The sequence below is a fragment of the Embiotoca jacksoni genome, unplaced genomic scaffold (genome assembly GCF_022577435.1).
Source record: "Embiotoca jacksoni isolate LCO1_2020_lvr unplaced genomic scaffold, fEmbJac1.0.p SCAF_62, whole genome shotgun sequence".
In the NCBI taxonomy this organism is placed as follows: Eukaryota; Metazoa; Chordata; class Actinopteri; family Embiotocidae; genus Embiotoca; species Embiotoca jacksoni.
The window spans coordinates 603,379-621,212 of record NW_027185417.1 but is presented as its reverse complement, the minus strand read 5'-3'; the positions used below and the strand labels follow the sequence as shown (position 1 = coordinate 621,212).

The 17,834-nt window shown below is 41.7% G+C and overlaps 1 protein-coding gene and 1 long non-coding RNA gene across 6 annotated transcripts; one reads left to right on the top strand and one right to left on the bottom strand.

The window, feature by feature from the left end:
- Positions 1–289: 289 nt before the first annotated feature.
- On the bottom strand, positions 290–16,990 carry macroh2a1 (macroH2A.1 histone). 5 transcript variants are annotated; one of them, XM_069174916.1, is made up of 9 exons: positions 16,742–16,976; positions 15,182–15,382; positions 14,333–14,439; positions 14,027–14,218; positions 13,577–13,684; positions 8,204–8,294; positions 5,976–6,065; positions 2,691–2,865; positions 290–1,942 (listed from the first exon to the last, which is right to left on the bottom strand). In XM_069174916.1, exons 2-9 carry the CDS (start codon positions 15,351–15,353, stop codon positions 1,777–1,779), a joined length of 1,101 nt encoding a protein of 366 aa, XP_069031017.1. In that variant the 5' UTR covers positions 15,354–15,382; positions 16,742–16,976; the 3' UTR covers positions 290–1,776. The 5 variants fall into 5 exon arrangements, with proteins under 5 accessions (XP_069031017.1, XP_069031016.1, XP_069031020.1 ...); XM_069174915.1 differs by lacking the exon at positions 8,204–8,294 and adding an exon at positions 10,167–10,266 and having other exon boundaries at positions 16,742–16,975; XM_069174919.1 differs by lacking the exon at positions 290–1,942 and having other exon boundaries at positions 2,774–2,865; positions 8,208–8,294; positions 16,742–16,987.
- LOC138213669 (uncharacterized) lies at positions 7,598–10,172 on the top strand. Its single transcript, XR_011179543.1, has 4 exons — positions 7,598–7,626; positions 8,123–8,552; positions 8,723–8,808; positions 8,894–10,172. It is a non-coding gene; the product is annotated as an uncharacterized lncRNA (long non-coding RNA).
- Positions 16,991–17,834: the final 844 nt, after the last annotated feature.

Sequence of the window (17,834 nt, the reverse complement as noted above, 5' to 3'; positions counted from 1 at the left end):
GATCGTGAGGCTTTGACTGTGGCTCTCGGTCAAATCAAATAAATGTAGCATGTCATCTTTCTGCCATTTGTTCTGTAACACCTCAAATTGTTTATCACTTTAATACAGTGGAGGGATTTATTATTACATTCAAGACACACGCACACACACACACACTTGTTTCCAACGGGGACAATGATGGTTTTCTCTCATAATGACCACGTCACACTCGGCCCAAAGGTCCTGGAAGCGTCCTACAGATCTGCATGAAACACAAAGTGATCTCATGATTTAAAGAGGAACAACATGATTTGTTTTTTAAAGGTATTTTATTACCGGAGTGTGTACAGACTTCTTTTTTTTTTTTTTGTAGAATCATCAATTGTAGCAATTCTTTAGAAAGCATTTTACAATTTATTTATTTTTTTTTTACTCATAAGAAAGTTAGGCTGTTGAAAAGTCTAAATGCAGCTGAGGTTCCTCATATACGTCCATCAGTCCCGATTTAAATCCAACTCAAATCGACCAGCGTCTGTGTGAAGAGGTCTAGTGCTGCACAGAAAATGGCTGAGATGAAAAATCCCAATTCTTGATTACAGGGAGCCATCTGGTGGCGGCTCAATGAAAGAGCAAACCAAAAGCGAGCAGCACAGAACCTCTAGTTCCAGCAAAAATGCGTTTTATGGCTTAACAAAGACAAAAAACACACAAAGAAAAACTACCTCTTACATTTTTTTTCCCTCTCCCAAATCCTGTGCCATTTCGAATCAGTGTGCAAATTAAAATAGAAAATAAAAATCTATGTTACAGTCAGAATATTTTTCTCTAACATTTCACAAATACTCCATCTATATAAACACTTATAGGAACACACGATATAAACCATTGGTGCCCTGCAAAAACCTCCAATCTCCAATTCTGTTATAAATGTATGTATTTTTTTTTTTACTGTAAGTAACTAAACTGTGTTCACTTTACAGTATAAACTCTTCCTGCCTTTATCAGGATAATTTAGCATTATACTTAACTTCTTTCCAATTTGTATTTTTTTTTTATGGGGGAGGGTGGCAGGGGGATTCAAGGTGTCTGCAGCACACGGAGAAAACATTTTTTTTTCTTTGCCTGAGGAAACAAAGGCAAAAAGAGGAATTTTCAACACACAACACAAAATTAAAAAAAAAAATTAAAAAAAAAATCTTTCCATTATTCTGTTCTGAGTCTCCTCAAGTACAACAAACTGAACTTTTCTTTATGCTTTACCTTTTCATTATAACAACTATAACAACAGAGATGTTCCAAAACGCAGAACTGATACCAAAAAAAATACAATTAAGTGTCTAGTGTTGAGTTCAAAAGAAGGAGAATAGCTGGTTTTTTTTGTGTTTTTTTTTATGTTTACTGCCTTTACATGCATTAACCCGTATTTCTCTGACTTCTCTGGAAGCCTTGTAATTGAGGTGTAGCTATGTCTCATAACATCTTTCATATTCTGAAAATTAAAAATTGAATCATCTGTTTTGCGTGGCACTGTTTGTGTTAAAAGACCGCAGAATGAACAGTGCACTTCTTACATTTAAACGCCAGAGGTGACAAGTAAATAAGAAAATTAAGAACGATGTAGGAAAAAAAAAAAAAAAAAAAAATCCCAAACATAATGCAAAAACAAGTTCCCGGCCTTTAGAAAGATTTTCCTTCTCTTCATATTCAACAAATCACGAGTAAACACCTTCCTCTTTTCCTTGCAGGAAAAACAACAGGGTGGGGTCGCGGGGACGGTGAGGCGAATATTCCGTACTTTTAGCTCGTCTCCAGCTTCGCCATTTCCTGCACGTAGATCCCGATGCTCTCGCTGTCAAACAGCACAAAGTAGACGGTCTTGATGGTGGAAGACATGGTGGCCACGAAGTAGCTGGAGATGGCCTTAAGGATCAGCTGGGCTGCCGTCTGCTTCGGGAAACCATTCCTGACGGGACAGTTCGCACACACTTAAGTGAAGTCTGGTCACACTGGAGACACCTCTCGTTTTGACTGAGACTCATTCATCGTGTTCGTGGTAGAAATTCACGCAAACATAATTACTTACTGGACAGCTTGAATTCGAAATTTGTCCAACTTGGACTTTTTAAAAAGACTTGGCTGTATTTTGTTCAGCAGCCTAAATACTTAAAGCCTCTTGAACTAACTTCTTCTTCACCGCTTTCAGCCTGGATCAAATTTGAAGTAGACCAATTCTAAAAACTTGTGTTTTTATATATATATACATATATATATAAAACTTCTCAAAACCTTTGCCCATGATTTCTCAAAAGTTTTTCAGGAGTGTTAAACCTTTGCACGTCACTTTCAAGCCGTTTAACCTGAACTTTGGCCCCCTCATTCAGTGGTCTCCAACTAGGTCGAACCCTAAGAGCTACTCGAGCTAACAAGATGGGAAATAAGAAAACAAGAGGGAGAATCTTCGCTTAACATTGCCAACGTTTGCTTCAATCCATTATGACCGTACAAAGAAAATGTAGAGTAAAATGGGCAGAAGCGTATGGACATTGGTGACAATGCAAAAATGCCGCTGATGATGCTATAAAGACGTGTGAGCTGGAATATGTAGTTTTCAGGTGAACTATTTTTTTTTTTTAGTTTTTTAAACAGGTTTTCATAAAGTGTTGTTCCATTTTTCTAAAAGTGTCTTCCTTTCCCAGGTGTGTTTTCCTCACCGTCCGCTACCGATGGAGGGGAAGGCCACAGACTTGAGTTTCTTCTCGTCCGCCACCGCCAGGCAGTTCTTCACCGTCTTTTCCAGCATCTCCTCGCACTTGTCGGAGCCCCACCCTGGACTGTTGCAGTGGATGACGTACTTAGCAGGCAGACCAAAGCCGGAGGTCAACACAGCTGGGGGAGGAAGAGGAGGAGAGAGGATGAAGAATTCTTACAGGAAGGTGAGCAGGAAGAAAACTTCTAAAAGGTAAATTGTTTTGTTTGACCAAAAATATGAATTGCACAATGATAGAAAAAAAATAGAGAGAAAAAAAAAAAAAGGCACCAAATCCTCGTGGATCAAAACGGCAGAACTAGTCAAGGTTTGGCTCAAACCTTTAATGAGTCTCGGCTGATTCGTAACACGATCGCCATGTTGTACATTCAGCCATAACTTAAATCACAACAGCCATTAAAATGCAGAAAGCTAACACTAAAAAAAAATTGTGAAATCTCAACAACAACAACAACATGAACGACCTTCATCTGTCGCCTGAAAAGTTAACATTGAAGAAATGTAGTTGCTGGCACGACGGCCGGCACCGGGAAGATAATCTAATGAAATAAAAGCAGAACGTCGGCGGCCACCCAGCTGACACCTGTACTATTTGATCAGATCGGTGCTTTACACTCATTGTTTGTGTCACCACGGTCGCGAGCAAGTCGAGCAAACTTCAGACACGCAGCTGGAAATTCTCGCGTCACGTCAAGTTTGTCGTCTGCAGTCAAAAATCAGCCTCATTTACCAGTTTTGTCAGAAGTCAAAACCCACAAAGTTGAGTTTGGAGTTCAGAGATGCTTCATGCTTGAAGAACTTTGTGGAAAAAAAGCATAACGCAAATCTCCGAGAGCTTAAACCGGATTTTACAGGGAGGTTAGCGGGAGAAATTGGTTCTCCAGACGGCCGGGGAGGGGAAAAAAAAAAAAAAAAAGGAAGAGGAGAGGAGAGGAAGAACAGGGGAAGAGGAGGAAAAAAAAAACAAACCCCGACAGCGACGGGCTCCCCTGAGGTTAACGTTTAGTTTAGCCTCCTATCAACGCAGCAGCTGTAGAAAGTGTGACTCGGCCAAAGCACCCCGACTCTGTGAAGTGAGAACGCCTCCGGTCAGGGTTTACTAGCGCTCAGCGAACGTGTGACTGGACTGCAGTCAAAGCTTTAAGGACGAGCGGATTTCCAGATGGCCCGCAGAGAAGATGGAGAGACTTCACACAGCACAGCGAGAGCCGGTCGCTCTGCTGTTTGTGATCTGGTTGTGAGGTAAAAGTCGGAGGAGGAGGAGGAGGATGATGATGATGATGATGATGATGATGATGGTAGTGGTGGTGGTTTTCATGACTCGCCTGCAGAGTTCAGGTTGTTTTATGGTTTGGGTGGGTGGAACAGTGAACATCTCGAGATCACCTGTCAATCAAACTGTGTGGACGACAGCGCAACATTTCTATGTGGATTTTATGTTGATGTGGTTTTCAGCTTCTGCTCTTTTGTTGACAGTTTAACCTCATGATAGACATATATATATATATATATATATATATGTATATATATTTTGTTCGTGCTGTGTCCATTCATTCATTCAAATACAGTATCAGGCTCTGCCGGGGCGGTTTGTGACATCAGGGACTGTGTGTGTCATCCAGAGCGTCACTTGTAACCGTCAAACACACTCGCATGTCATTTTCTAAAATAATGATTAAATCTGACGGTTTCCTGCCTGAATTTTATTTATAATCGAGAAGTTTGAGAAACACTGTAAACATCCCGGAGAACTTGTTTGACGGCTGTTCTGAAGCAGGTCTGGTCAGGATGACCGTTTGGCCGATCCAGATCTCCTCAATCCCTGACAGGCTCTGCTGGCTTGGTGTTCAGTCACCTGGTAATCTATTCATGATCCTCCACACAGGGAGCGGGATTAGGACGCAGAGCTCACTTGGCTGAAGGTGGGGAGTGTTTGAAAGAGTGAGTGTGAGTGATGGATAATGAGAGAGACAGATGGAGAAAGAATAAGAAAAGGACATGAGGGAAGGGAGACAAATGGACTGAAAGATAAAATAATCTGTTAGGGCTCAAACAATACGACTCTCCGAAGACTGATGCCGATAGGTTTGGGCTGAAGTTGCCAGGAACAGATCTGATTGTGCCAGTACTGAATGCCTTTGATCATTTTCACGACAGAAAGTATTCTCTGCTCCTCGAAGACGTTCAGCATTTAGCTTTTTAAAGAAGAGTGAATTAGTTGTGAAGTGTTAGAAGTGTGTGAAGTCTGTGTTCTTGTCCAAAGGTCTAATCGTTGCCTAATGTGGAAGCAGAGGCCAGTAGGACCCGGCCCGGCTCAGTTGTGTGTGTGTGTGTGTGTGTGTGACGAGAGATTTACAGGACACGCTGACATCACTGTCATAAAAGCCGGGTGGTGCTTGAGTGGATCAATGTGTACTTTCCAACGGCTTCATCTGTGACAGCGGGGGAAAGTGATGAAACGGCAGTTTTTGCTCAGTTTGTGAGTCAGAATGCAAAAAAAAAAAACCAATCAAAACAAAAGACGAATGCGAGGCATCGCCGACGGAAAACTGAAATGACAATTTGTACTTTCCACGGGTCCACCGTTTTGTTATGTCATCTACATTGGCTTCATATGTCTTTTTGCTTTCTGATTTTGTCCTTTTTTTCCCTTGATTTAAAAAATAAATATTAAGTATTGACATTAATGGCAGCGATCACCTCCGGCGAGCCTCGTCGGAGCCAACGCAGATGGAACCGGTGGAAAATAGCCTTCGCAGGGGAAGAGATGATTGCAGAGTTTCTCTCTGTGGTATGAACCGAGGTTTACGCTCACACTCGCAATGTTTTTTGTCAAGTGGACATATGCCCTGTCACATGGTCACAGCCAACTATGTGCAACTGACAGCAGTCAACAACCACAGTCTTAAAATTAGAGTTTAACTCCTAAAATGATATACAAACCAATCAATTTCCTATTATTTAAACACGTGTATGAAGTCACAGAGATTAATGTTAAAAACATATGTTCCAAATAAAAAGGTTTGGGCCCATTGCTGCACTGACTAAAAGCTGCAACTGGACACGAGCTGGTAAACGATGTCATGTTTGACTTTTGCACCATCTAATTTAAAGACTCAGCTGAGGTCGGTTTAATAATGAAAGTCTCCAAACTTGAACTTTTCAAAAGCATCGCGACAAAAAAAGAAAATGGATTTCTGTAGAGAGATCCAGAAAAACCTGCACTTACCACCGGCCACCTCCAGAGGGCCGTTTTTCTTCTTCAGCTCTTGCACCGCATCAGCGAACTCTTTCCCTCCCTTTTTTTCCAGAGCGGAGCCTGTAAGTGGAGAGAGGACCGAGGTGAATACGTCTTCACGTACTGCAGACAGACAGGCAGGCAGACAGACAGGCAGACAGACAGACAGGCAGCGGGAAAGACGAGAGCTGATTGGTTGTCATGCAGGCAGACAGGCGGACACGGAGATGGACAGAAAGACAACGATGCTGTCAATCATTTCACCAAGCCTCTCTCTGAAGCTCTGAGCTCACGCCTGTTAATTAAGCCTATGGAGTTCCTGTTATTCTATTTGTGGGGTTCAGGAAAAGTCTCACAAATGAAGTGCAAAGATTCAATGCTGCTATTTTTCCAAATGACTCACTTTCTGAGTCAGTTAAACTAATGTAAGTAAAGCCCCAGTTCCTAATGACTTCCCTCTGTCCTCACGTACTGGCTTACATGCAGTGGACTGAAAATATTTTCTGTCACTCTCAATCGGGTAATAAAGAGTTGAAATTTAAATGTGGAAGCAGCATATTATAAAATCACAAAATAAAAGTGTTTTTTTTTTGTTTGTTTTATATTTCAAGTAAAACAGTTCAGGAAGCAGTCAAAGTTCAAACTTCTTCCAGTTTGAATTTTGAGCATCTCGAAGTGACGAGGCCCAGGCCAACTGTTTTCTGTCTTGTTTTGATGTGGAGGAAGTCATTTCACATCGATTCACGTTTCAGATTTGCTCAGAGCTACAGAGAGATACCACGAAGGAAACCAGAGAAGAGGGATGCGATTTCAACTTCACCAGACGCAGAGAACTGAACGTTCTGGCTGCAACGTCATTAAAGACAGGCAGAAGAGGAAAAACAATAGAGTTAATGTCAGCCTTTTAAAGAAAAGTTAGTGAAATAAGCTCTTCAAATTATTTAACAGTCAATACGAGCAAGCAAAAAAAAACAAATCATTTATCAGCCTGTTGTACAGTTATTAATTAAAGTGACTTCTGATCAACCTTCAGTGGGTTTTTTTTTTTTTTAATCTGAAGCTTATTGATCAGACATTTTGGCGAACTCTCTTTCTAACCAGCTGAGCTGACAGCATGGCCGAGGGGTGGCAGGTCACAGGAAATGAAGCGAGTCCCGGATTGCTCACGTTTCAGTCAAGTGGAGCAAAGCAACGACAAGCAGCAGCAGCAGGAGGCTTTCAGGACTCTGCTCTGTTAACACTGCATCTTCTACTTGACCACCAAGGGGGACGTACAGAAGCACTGTGCATGTTTTCTTCAGTGACTTCAGTACCACGACAAACTTTAATGAACTACCCGAGTTAAAAGGACTGTAACGCTGTTTTTATATGTTTGTAGGTTGGCTACAGCTCATTCCTATGTACGATAGGATGGGAAAGTAAACTCGCAAAGACTTGAAAGTTCGCCTGCAGTTCGCTGCAGTCTACATTAATGTGTAAAGACAGCCTCACAAAGCAGGATGACAAAGTTGCAGATGTGGTTGAAGGCTTCTCAAACGCAACAGAACTGCACAGCAGGTTACAGGAAACGGGAAGTTTCACAATTCAAATGTGTTTTTGTTTTTTTTGCCAGACATAAACCTCCAGCATCTCTCTGCCTCAGGTAATGTTGCTGATTTTAAATATGTTCCAGGTAACTTTTCTAAACCTGTTCTGAAGATATTGAAATTTTTGGTGCATTAAAATTCAGGAATCTCTTTTTTTTTTTTTAATGGTAAGCTGCTAAATCCAAATGACCCTTTCCACGGTGTCCACATTTAGTTTTTTTTTTTCCTTCGCGGTGTGAATGCGCCACTCTTTGGCAGCTGACTTTCACATCTTGGCAACTGAAGTTTCCCCACAAACACCTCTTTGCATAAATATAACGGTCCCTGCTCGCACATTTCAAGCCTCTGAAAGTTCATTTTCACTTAACGCACTGTATAGTCCTTTCTGTAAATGTCGAGCTGAATTACATAAATGCTGCAGTGGAGCCTTTTACGGTACAAACAGCAGGTTTTTTTTTGGGTTGAATATTAATTCAGCGGTGACCCCTGGTTTAAAAAAAAAAAAAAAAAAAAAGTCCTCTAATGTGCTGCTGCTGTGATGTTTGTCCACAGACTGCAGCGCCGAGCATCTGGATATGCGCGGGGAGAGCAGACAGGCAGTCGTGGTCTCTGCGGTGTCAGTGGTTCCTTTACCTACTTCACCACCTGTATAGAGGGAGGAGTTGGTCGGGTGAACGACAGCGTCGCTCTCCACGATGGAAATGTCGGCTTGGACAACTTGCAACTACGGACGACGACAACAACAACGACAACAACAAAACGACAGGCAAACAACATGGTGGTAAAAACACAGTGAGTGACCGGGAGCAACAAAATGAGTCAAAGAATCAGAAGGAAAATTAAAACAAATTAAAAAAAATTAAAAAAAAAAAATTTAAAAAAAAGGGATGAAAGAGAAGAACAGGAAGAGAAGAGGCAGATATGTGAGCGCTCCTTATTGGCTGAGGACATCGCAGGAAACAAGGAGGCAACTGAGGAAAAGGTGGGTAACGTTACAGTATGTAATTAGGAAGCAGGACTGCACAGTTGGCTAGATTTACTGAAAACACAGACGTACAGAAAATAACCCTCAATCTGTTTTTTTGTTTTTTTTTAATATCATCAAGATGAAGAGTGCATCTCAAGATATTCAGATTTGTATTTTTCTCGCAGAAACAAATCTTCTCTCCGACCGTGTCGTCCTGATTCCTGAATTTTATGATCGCACGCCAGGTGGACGACCTCACGGTCGGGCTGCGGTGAGCGACTAACAGAGGTTCATGTCAGCTTCGCTTCTGTACACCGATGCTCTACTTATGTGGATCCATTTACCTTAAATTACAGACGTGTTTAGGCTGTGTGGCGGTGCGGCAGCCACGTGAGAGGATGACAACCTGGAATGAACCTCAACACATCTACACGGTGGGGAGAGCAAGCAGGACCGCTGCTCTGAGGAGCGCTGGTAAAAATCCTTGAAAGTCTCCGCGGAGATTCTTCAACTCTCCTCGGGAATGTAGTTCATTTATGATTTATTTTCGTATCGATTTGCCAGAGAAATTCCACCTTTCTGCTCTTTATTTTTAATGTCAAAGAACAGGATCAGATGCTTGAGACCACAAGGAATCAAAGGATCTCATCATTTATTCACACTGTGAGCAGTTCTCTTATTTGCCCGAGAGCATCCAGGAAGCATCAGTAAGCACGTCTGCGGCGGTATATAGAATTATATACAAGCGAATACAAAAATTTAGATTTTACAGCCATTCGAAGCATCTGCATGAAACCAAAAAGTCAATAACAATACTTAACAATGGCTACGTCTATCGTTTGAGGTCTGCTAGTCGTTAAAGTGATTTTCCTGAGCTTTTACTTTTTGTAAATGTTTGCTGTATGTCTCACTGGGATGTTTAGAGGGCCGGTATCAAAGCCACAAAAAATATGACTTGCCTATCCAAAGTTGTGGAGCAGCATTCAAAGTAAAGCTCGCTGCCACCAAGAGTATCATTTGATCTTTTTAAAAAGGAGCAGGCAGGTTTAGACTTTCACACTTTTCATTTCATGTTCCAAAGAGCATCCCAAATGAGGACATTGATCGCCACAGATGAAAGTAAAGAGGGTCCTCTTGCAACGGCCCGGAAACTCTCTCCAGTAACAGAAAGTTAAGAGAAAATGTAGACCGAGAACTGAGTCCAAAAATGATAAACAATAAGTCTAAACTTTGGACTGGTTGTGATGTGTAAAAAAAAAAAGAAAAAAAAGAAACAGACTTTCACCTAGATTTTCATATTTTAGATTTAAAAAAAAAAAAAAATCTAATTAGATCTTTAGTTGCTTTTCAATAATCCAAATAAACATGAATAAATTCCAGATTTTCTTTGAAACAGACACTAAAAATTAAATTCAATATCAACATCTCTTCCGCTGTCCAACACCTGAACTAAAGCTGCTCACAGTGTGAAGGAACAGTCGTTGTAATGAGTCAACCGGCCTGAAACCTTATTGGCATTCTTGACTCACCGAGGATTTAATTTAGAAGTCAAGTTGTTAAAGTGCTGAACATTCAAGGATTTTTAAATCTCAAAGCCTGCTGGGACCAGAGAGGGTTGGGGGAGCTCACCTAGATCGTCTTTGAGTTCAAGTTCAGCATTGGTGGGGTTGATGACCCCCTCCACGTCAAAGCCAGCCAAGTTACTGACCTCGCTGTGGATAAGGTTGAGCTGCGGAGGGGGGGGGGGGGAGGAGGAGGGGAGAGCGAGGAGGGAGGGAGGGGGAGGCATGCCGTTGAGGAGGTAGAGCGAGGAGGAAGAAGTGAGGAAGCAAAGCCATTAAAACCAGATTCACACTGCGGCTTAAAAGGGATACCTTGACTTTTTAATTAACTACAAAATTGCACACAGTGAGTCATTCTACAAGTATTTGTGTGGAGTGAAATAATCAATTATAATAAATTACAGTGTAGAGTTCATACAGGAGGCCGCTTGGTGTAAAGGACATTATGTAAGGATGTGGTGGAAAAAAAAAAGACTTTGACACACTTATTAACACCGCAACAATATATTAAAGCCAAGTGTCTGGTTGGAAGCATTCGTCAGCTCCAAATTAGACCTCTAGATACGATGATGAAATGCTTTCATGAGTACGTTTTCAACAACTAACAGAATTCAAAAGGGGCAAGCAATTCTCCAGGTGCATTAGTTAGGAAATGATACATTATTTAAAGGTCCCATATGTTACGCTTCTCTCGTGTTTTATTAGCTGCCTTGATATCTATTAGAAGACATTTTTATGTACCAAAAAAACCCATCTCATTAATACTTTTACACCCCCCCTCTTAAACTCCTCTCTGGAGCTCTACCAAGAACAGGTTGTTTTGTGTCTTTGTCTGGAAGGCGTATTGATATCACTGACCCTCTCATCTGATTGGCTGACCCTTTTCTGACTGACACATGCTCAAGCCAATCACAGGTTTTCTTCGGTCTTGTAGCTCGCTCGCTCCATAACAAAATGACCGCTCGACGTTTTCGCACCCAAAAAAGGTTGGGCAGTGGGCCGTGCAGAGGGCGGACATATGAGGCGAGTCTGAGTTTGTGACATCACAAACTTTTGATAGTCCAAACGGCGTAGTTGCTGAATAGAGTCTGAGGGCAGTTTTCTGTGGACTGAGCGTATTGACACGTTCACAGTGTTTTTACGGCACTTCGACGTGCTTTATAATTGAAGAAAAGCAGATATCTGAATTTTGACAATATGGGACCTTTAAAAAAAAATAAAATTAAGGCAAACAGCCTGGAAATTTAGGACAATATTTCTGACAAACGACATAACAGAAAATAGGTCACAAGCTGAAACTAACCAACTAGTATCACGAATACAATCTGTAGAAGGTAGAAAAATACTGTTTAGATCCTTTAATCTACATCCTATGTCTTGCTGTGTCCTTTTTGTGTTGATGCTACTGAGAAAAATCTGAGTATCTTTATACGTATTGTACAAGTTGAATTTGTGTTTAGTTAAGCTTGTTTTGTCTTTTTTTTTTTTCAAAAACAAAACAAAATGTCAAGGTATCCCTCTAAAGAATTTAAAATGCGACATCCAGTTGGCACCCAATATTGATCATCTGTTATTCAAACACCATATTCCACCAACAAGCATGTTAAAGCAAAATTTGATGATAAAGGCCAAGATCATCCCAAAGAAAAGGCTCGAGGAAAAAAAAAAAAAAGTGCAGTTATAATAATTAAGTCTATAAAAACAGGAAAAGACGAGCCTTTGTGTTCGAGGGGTTCATTATCTTTATCAGCGGGAGGTTAACTGCATTCATTTGATTAATTATCATCCACTGATTTCAACAGCTGCTGTAATCTGTGGTCAACTGCGTGATTGCGTACCGAGCTATTTTCCAAATGAAGAGAGTAAATGACAGCAGCTCCTACTGAGCTTTATGTTCTATTTCAAATCAGTTTTTGCAATCCACAAATTCAAATTATTATTTTTTTTTTGCGCGTAAGCATTTGATCTTTATTTTTTCCACCCCCCCGCCCCCCCAATCACTATAACAATTCATTATAGAGGAAGGCAAGTAAATCAGTGCTCATTTGATCTCTGATACAGCTCACTGAAAGACTCGCAAAACAAAGAGTCAAGAGTCATTATGCTTTAAAAACAAACATCTGTGGTAAAGGATGGCAGTTAAATCACGCGTGCTGAGTCAATTGTCGATTCTTAATTTACTAACAGCTAAATGTCAAGTCAATGAGCATTAATGAACATTAGTATCAACATATGCATAGCAGGCCAAAGCGTGCAGCGCCACGAGCCGTCAGATCGCAACTGAGCTGAAACGTTGAACCGTGGAAGTAATTTTACTCTCCGCGGGGAACTTTTTGCTTTTGTATTCAAACAGCGTAATAAAGTGCTGTGATGTTACACTAATAATAACCGCTTAATATATTCTGTAGAAAGACCCCATCCATGTTGTCACGGAAATGTTTGCCACTCCAAACACCGCTCCGGTTTTATTTGGAACAAAGAATGTGTATTACGATCTGCAGCACAAACCGCACGAGAGCCCAAATCACAATAAATCAGCAATTACCATCTTTTATAATCGGCGACAGCTCTTGCATCATTCTTGAGTCATTCATTCATTCAAACTGTCATCCCAATGCCTTTTATGGTTTTTTTTTATTTTTATTTATTCAAATCAATTTTTTTATGAGCTTCTGAACATAATGATCCTGAAACATTTTGATAGGGCTTTCGGGCAAATTTACTTCCAAGTTTCAGCTCAGTAAATACAATTAAAAGAAGCCGTTTTAATGCTGAACGGGACCAAAGCCGAAGGAGCTAACAGATCTGAGATGAGACGCACACAACGCCGCGCTCATGGTTGCTACTATTACAAGTGATGCTTACAATTAGCACGAAGTCTGCAGACCTTTTACAATGTTCAGTGCGAGGGAACTTTCATCAAACAACATATAAAGAGCTTTAATGAGAGACGCGATGACTGATCTTTGATTGATTTCCCCTCTTGGATCGAGCCGAGCGATGACAAGGAACTGCAGATAAAAAAAATTAAAAAAAAGCCTGAATAACACGTCGGCGGTATTAACGGTTTGTCGTCTTTTAGGGTGCTTCGAGCCCCGTGGCGGAGCAAAACTGCTTTTGTTGTTTGTTTGTTTGTTTGTTTGTCGTGAAGAACCGTTTATCCGGGGCACTTCAGCACTGACGTGATTCGTCGGGACTCGTTTGGGTTCGCGCGAGAACGGGGTGTCACATTTCCCCCCCCGCGACGCCGATCAGAATCGCGCGTGACTGAAAAAGACCAACATGTTGCGTCTTCGCCTCCTTCGATCAGCAAATACCAAGCGTCGATCTCGGCGCGACAAAGTCCACGTGGTTGCCGCAGCTGTCGCGGTCTGGAATCTGCTCGTGGTTTGTTATCTTCCTGAATTAGGTGCGATTTGGTTTGGTTAAAACATGGCCGGCGTTTAGTGTAATATTCGAAGCCGACGGCGAACTGACCTTTTGACCCAGGAAGAGGCTCTTGGTGGAGAGCACGGTGAAGCTGTCGGCCGGAGATCCCTCTGTAGTGCTGTCCGCCGACGCCGCCTTGCTCACCTCGCTCTGCTTCTGTTGGGGACGTTAAAATGCAATGTTGGCGTGCTACACACGAGGTCAGCTACGACCGGCGCCGCTGCGGCTGCAGTTTTACGACTACGCCTTCTGCCTGAAATCGAAATTTCGCTCGTTTCTGAGCGTTATTCAAAATTTCTCGTCTTAAAAAAAAATAATAAATAAATAAAACCGCCTTTCAAAGTAACGTCGGCCTCGAAGCCGAACTGAAACGCAGACGAGTTGGATTTCGATGCGAACTCTGGTTTGCTCACGGATCACATCCCATGTAGACGATCCTGAAATCTTCAATCCGAATGAAATAAAAAAAATTAAAAAAAAAGTGTGCATGAGACAAACCTTAGCCTTCCCTCGTCCCTTTTTCCCACTCATTTTCTTAGCTGCCGATTTCTTCACTGGCTTGGGCTTCTTCTCGGGGGGAGGTGAGACGGGCGTCTCCAGTTTGCCCTTCGCGCCTCTCTTCTTGGCCAGCAGCTCTGGATGGATGTTGGGCAGGACTCCGCCCGCTGCGATGGTTACGCCTTTCAGCAGCTGACGAATGAAAAGATTACACAATCGACTTGAGTGTCCGCGCCGCCTGGAAGGCGAGAGATTAACCGAAGAGCTTTCTGTGTCGCGTTGACAGGAATTTGCGCAGCAGCTGACCTGGTTCAGCTCCTCATCGTTGGCGATGGCCAGCAGGATATGTCGCGGTGTTACGCGACCCTTTTTATTGTCCCGGGCTGCATTACCTGCCAACTCCAGGATCTCCGCTATATGAATTAAAAAAAACAACAACAACAACAAAAACAACTGTAAATATTAAAAGAGCAGGAGTAGTTTAGAGAATCGGTTTATAAATCCTTACATGAACTTTATGAAATCTCTTATATGTTATATAAAAAAATAAAATAACAGATTTTATTTCTCAACTAGATCCAAAGAGCGTAAAAGTGTAGTCTGCCTCCAAATCTAAGCCGTCTACCTTCAAGCAAACATCAGGACGTGCGGTGATCTCTGGACTGTGAAAACCCTGAATACACATCTTAGGAGTGCTTCCTCATCAGTATCCACAAGCTGTCATATCTCTAACACAAGCTGATGCAAGCTCACTTACAGCACTCTCCGTTTTTTTTTTTTTTTTTTTTGGGGGGGGGGGGGGGGGGAGCGCTGCTTTCTGCCTGAATTCGAAGATGTTACTGGATATAAAGATTATGTAAATATTATATTTGGGTCAAAATGGGATATTTGAAAAAAACAAAAAGTGCCCAACAGAGACTTAAGAGATTTAAAATACGATTTTACAGTCGTCATTTGGAGCTTCGTCATCTTGAATCCGAATTATCGCAGCTTTAGCAGAGTTTTTAATGTCTAAATATATCGCAAAAGTAAGTTAGAAGCATTGACGTCGCTCAAGGAAAAAGCCATTCAACAATCAGTTGTATTTCCTCACAAACAAACAAACAAAAACAAAAATCCACTGTGATAAGTATTCAAACCAAAAAAAAATCTCACCGGTAAGATACTCGAGGACAGCGGCCAGGTAGACAGGAGCCCCCACCCCGATGCGATATTTAGGCAGCCCCCTCTTGATGTAGCGCAGCATGCGGCCCACAGGGAAGATGACGCCGGCCTTGGTGGACCGGGACGTCTTGGTCGACTTCTTCTTTCCCCCTCGGCTGGACATGGTGCTGAGACTGCGACCAGTGTCGGGCTCTGCAGAGAGGGGGGGGGGGGGGGGGACACATCGACAGCACATATTACAATAACCCGGTGCATGGGGGGAAAAAAAGACTCGTATACACCAGACAAAATAAAACGTTCATCTTTAACGTTTACCTTAATGGATCTCTTAAATAGTTAAGTTGCACGCTCAGACCGAGTCTCAAAATACAGTAAATCACCGTTTCTGTGAATGAAGCTCTTCTTTTGGTTTTTTTTTTCCGACTTAAGAATACACAGAAACAAAGATTGGGTGTAGCCTCTGGTGACAAGCCATAAAATACCAGATATAAACGAGTAATGACACCATGAGGCGTTATGAAAAACAAAAGTGTTGTTGTTGTTTGTTTTTGTTGACAAACCCAAAGTGACTGAGGACACAAAATATGTCTGCTTTTCCTCAGGACTCCCATTCATGAAGTAACTCAGGCTCTTTGTTTTGGTCACCCTCAAGGTGAAATCACTTCTGCAAACAAATATTTTATTAATAACACATGCCACGTAGCCCTGACATCCTGGGAATGATCATTAAATACATGTAAACATCACGCGTGTGGGTTTTTTTTTTTTTTGCGGTGTTAAACTGTAATAAAAGCAGCAATATCGATCCTATAAATAATGTAATGAAATTAAACACGAATGCACTTGAAATCAATGTCACTGCGCCAGATGCAGACACCAATTAGCCGTCCGTTACTGTTGATCAATTAGCCCCACCGTAAGGCGACGTTTATTTTTTATTTTTTTTTTCCTTCCTGCAAAACGTTAACCGTGGCCGGTGCAACATTTCACTGACCGGCACAAGAGTAAAACGCAATTTAATTTTCTACGCAAACGTCTGCGGCATTTCTCCGCTCCGGCCAGGTGCAGGTGGGTTTAAGCGCCACAGCGATTTCCGCATGTCAACAGATCCGTCGGATGTCTCCGCACGGTCGGCGTTGATCGCGTCCGCGCTCCCGTCGACTGAATGAGCGACTAAAAACCGACCGGACGACTCCCCGAGGACGGGTTTTCTTTTTTTTTGTTTTGTTATTATTATTATTATTATTATTATTATTATTATTTCTGTTCAGGTCAGCGAGCTTTCGGGTGGAAACAACCCCCTCGGGTAGAGCGGCGGCAGCTGCCCGCTCCTCCTTCCCTCCCCTTCCTGCCTGTCACAGCTCCAGCAGCACGGTCTCCGCTCTCGGCCTCCATGCCGGAGAAAAAAAAAAAAAAAAAAATATATATATATATATATTTTTTAAAAAGCGCTAAATGGCAACGCTAACGGCGAGCGGACACCGTCTCCAACCAAAGCGACCGCGCTTGGAGCAGAAAACGGCGGCGCGCGTCCCCCGGCGGAGTACTTACAAAAACAAGAGAGAAGCACGGCGGAAAAAAATGTGTCGTCCTCCGGTAACAAGCCTGGGCAGTGTCCCCCGACTCCCACAATCCACAGCGAGTTGAGCTACCAGAGCTGCCCGCGGAGCAGAGAGAGCAAACCTGCTGAATCTGAATCCGCTTGCCGAGATGATCTTTAACCCTTTGCGCGCTTCTTCTTTTTTTTTTTTTTTTTTTTTTTTTTTTTTTGTGCGTGTCCACAAAACACGTGGTTTTGGGGGCTGAAACGCGAAATGTTTCCCGAGCAGATCGATGCTGACTCTGACTATAAAAAAAAAAAAAAAAAAAAAAAAAAGCTTGTCAGTAGTCACATTTAATGCAGCCCGACTCCTCTGACCAGGGGTGGCACTGCAAGGTGCCCAAAGCCCCCCCATTTCATTTGCTGTAAAAAAAAACAACAAATTATGTTACAAATATTTTACACATATTTAAAAAAATAAATACAAATAAAAAAAAGATATATTCGTATTTGTTGAATTTATTAAAACAAACAAAGTTATCAGGGCAACAAGTATACTCTTACTATAGTCTAATAATGGGAGGTCGGAGCTCATATCGGTAAATACGACCCCATTTGAACGCAGAATAAGTACGGCCAGGGGTGTAGTGATAAATTTGTTGAATTCACTGGCTGTTCTGGATTACCTAGTGTTAGTTCAGTCACAACACGTAAGAAATAATAATTAAAAAAAAAGTTTCTGTCAACTGAAATGCTACAGGGCTTTTATTTTGAAAGGGAAGAGTTGACCCCCCCCCCCCCTCTCAAAAAAAACAAACAAACAACATATCACTTTTTTGAGACTTGATATCTAGTTAATGATGGGATTATTTTTTTTCAGATGGACCGCCAGAAAATTAATAACAAGAAGTGACTTTAGCGAATGACACTATAATGACTTGTGGAAAAGAATATATTGACTTTGCATTTCATGATTTAAAAGTCAAAGTGCTTCTCTCAGAGATTTTGAGTGAGAATGAAATCACTTTAGTCCTCAACCACAAGCATCCAAATTGAAAAAAAAAAAAAAAAAAAGATTCATGATACATTTAAATAAGTACATTA

What these genes read in the sequence shown, in the direction of transcription:
- macroh2a1 (XM_069174915.1), bottom strand. Translation starts at nt 15,353, where the DNA reads ATGTCCAGCCGAGGGGGAAAGAAGAAGTCGACCAAGACGTCCCGGTCC. An exon ending in ACGATGAGGAGCTGAACCAG is followed by an intron (nt 14,219 to 14,332) that starts GTCAGCTGCTGC and finishes TTCATTCGTCAG; the next exon opens with CTGCTGAAAGGCGTAACCAT. An exon ending in AGGGACGAGGGAAGGCTAAG is followed by an intron (nt 13,685 to 14,026) that starts GTTTGTCTCATG and finishes CGTCCCCAACAG; the next exon opens with AAGCAGAGCGAGGTGAGCAA.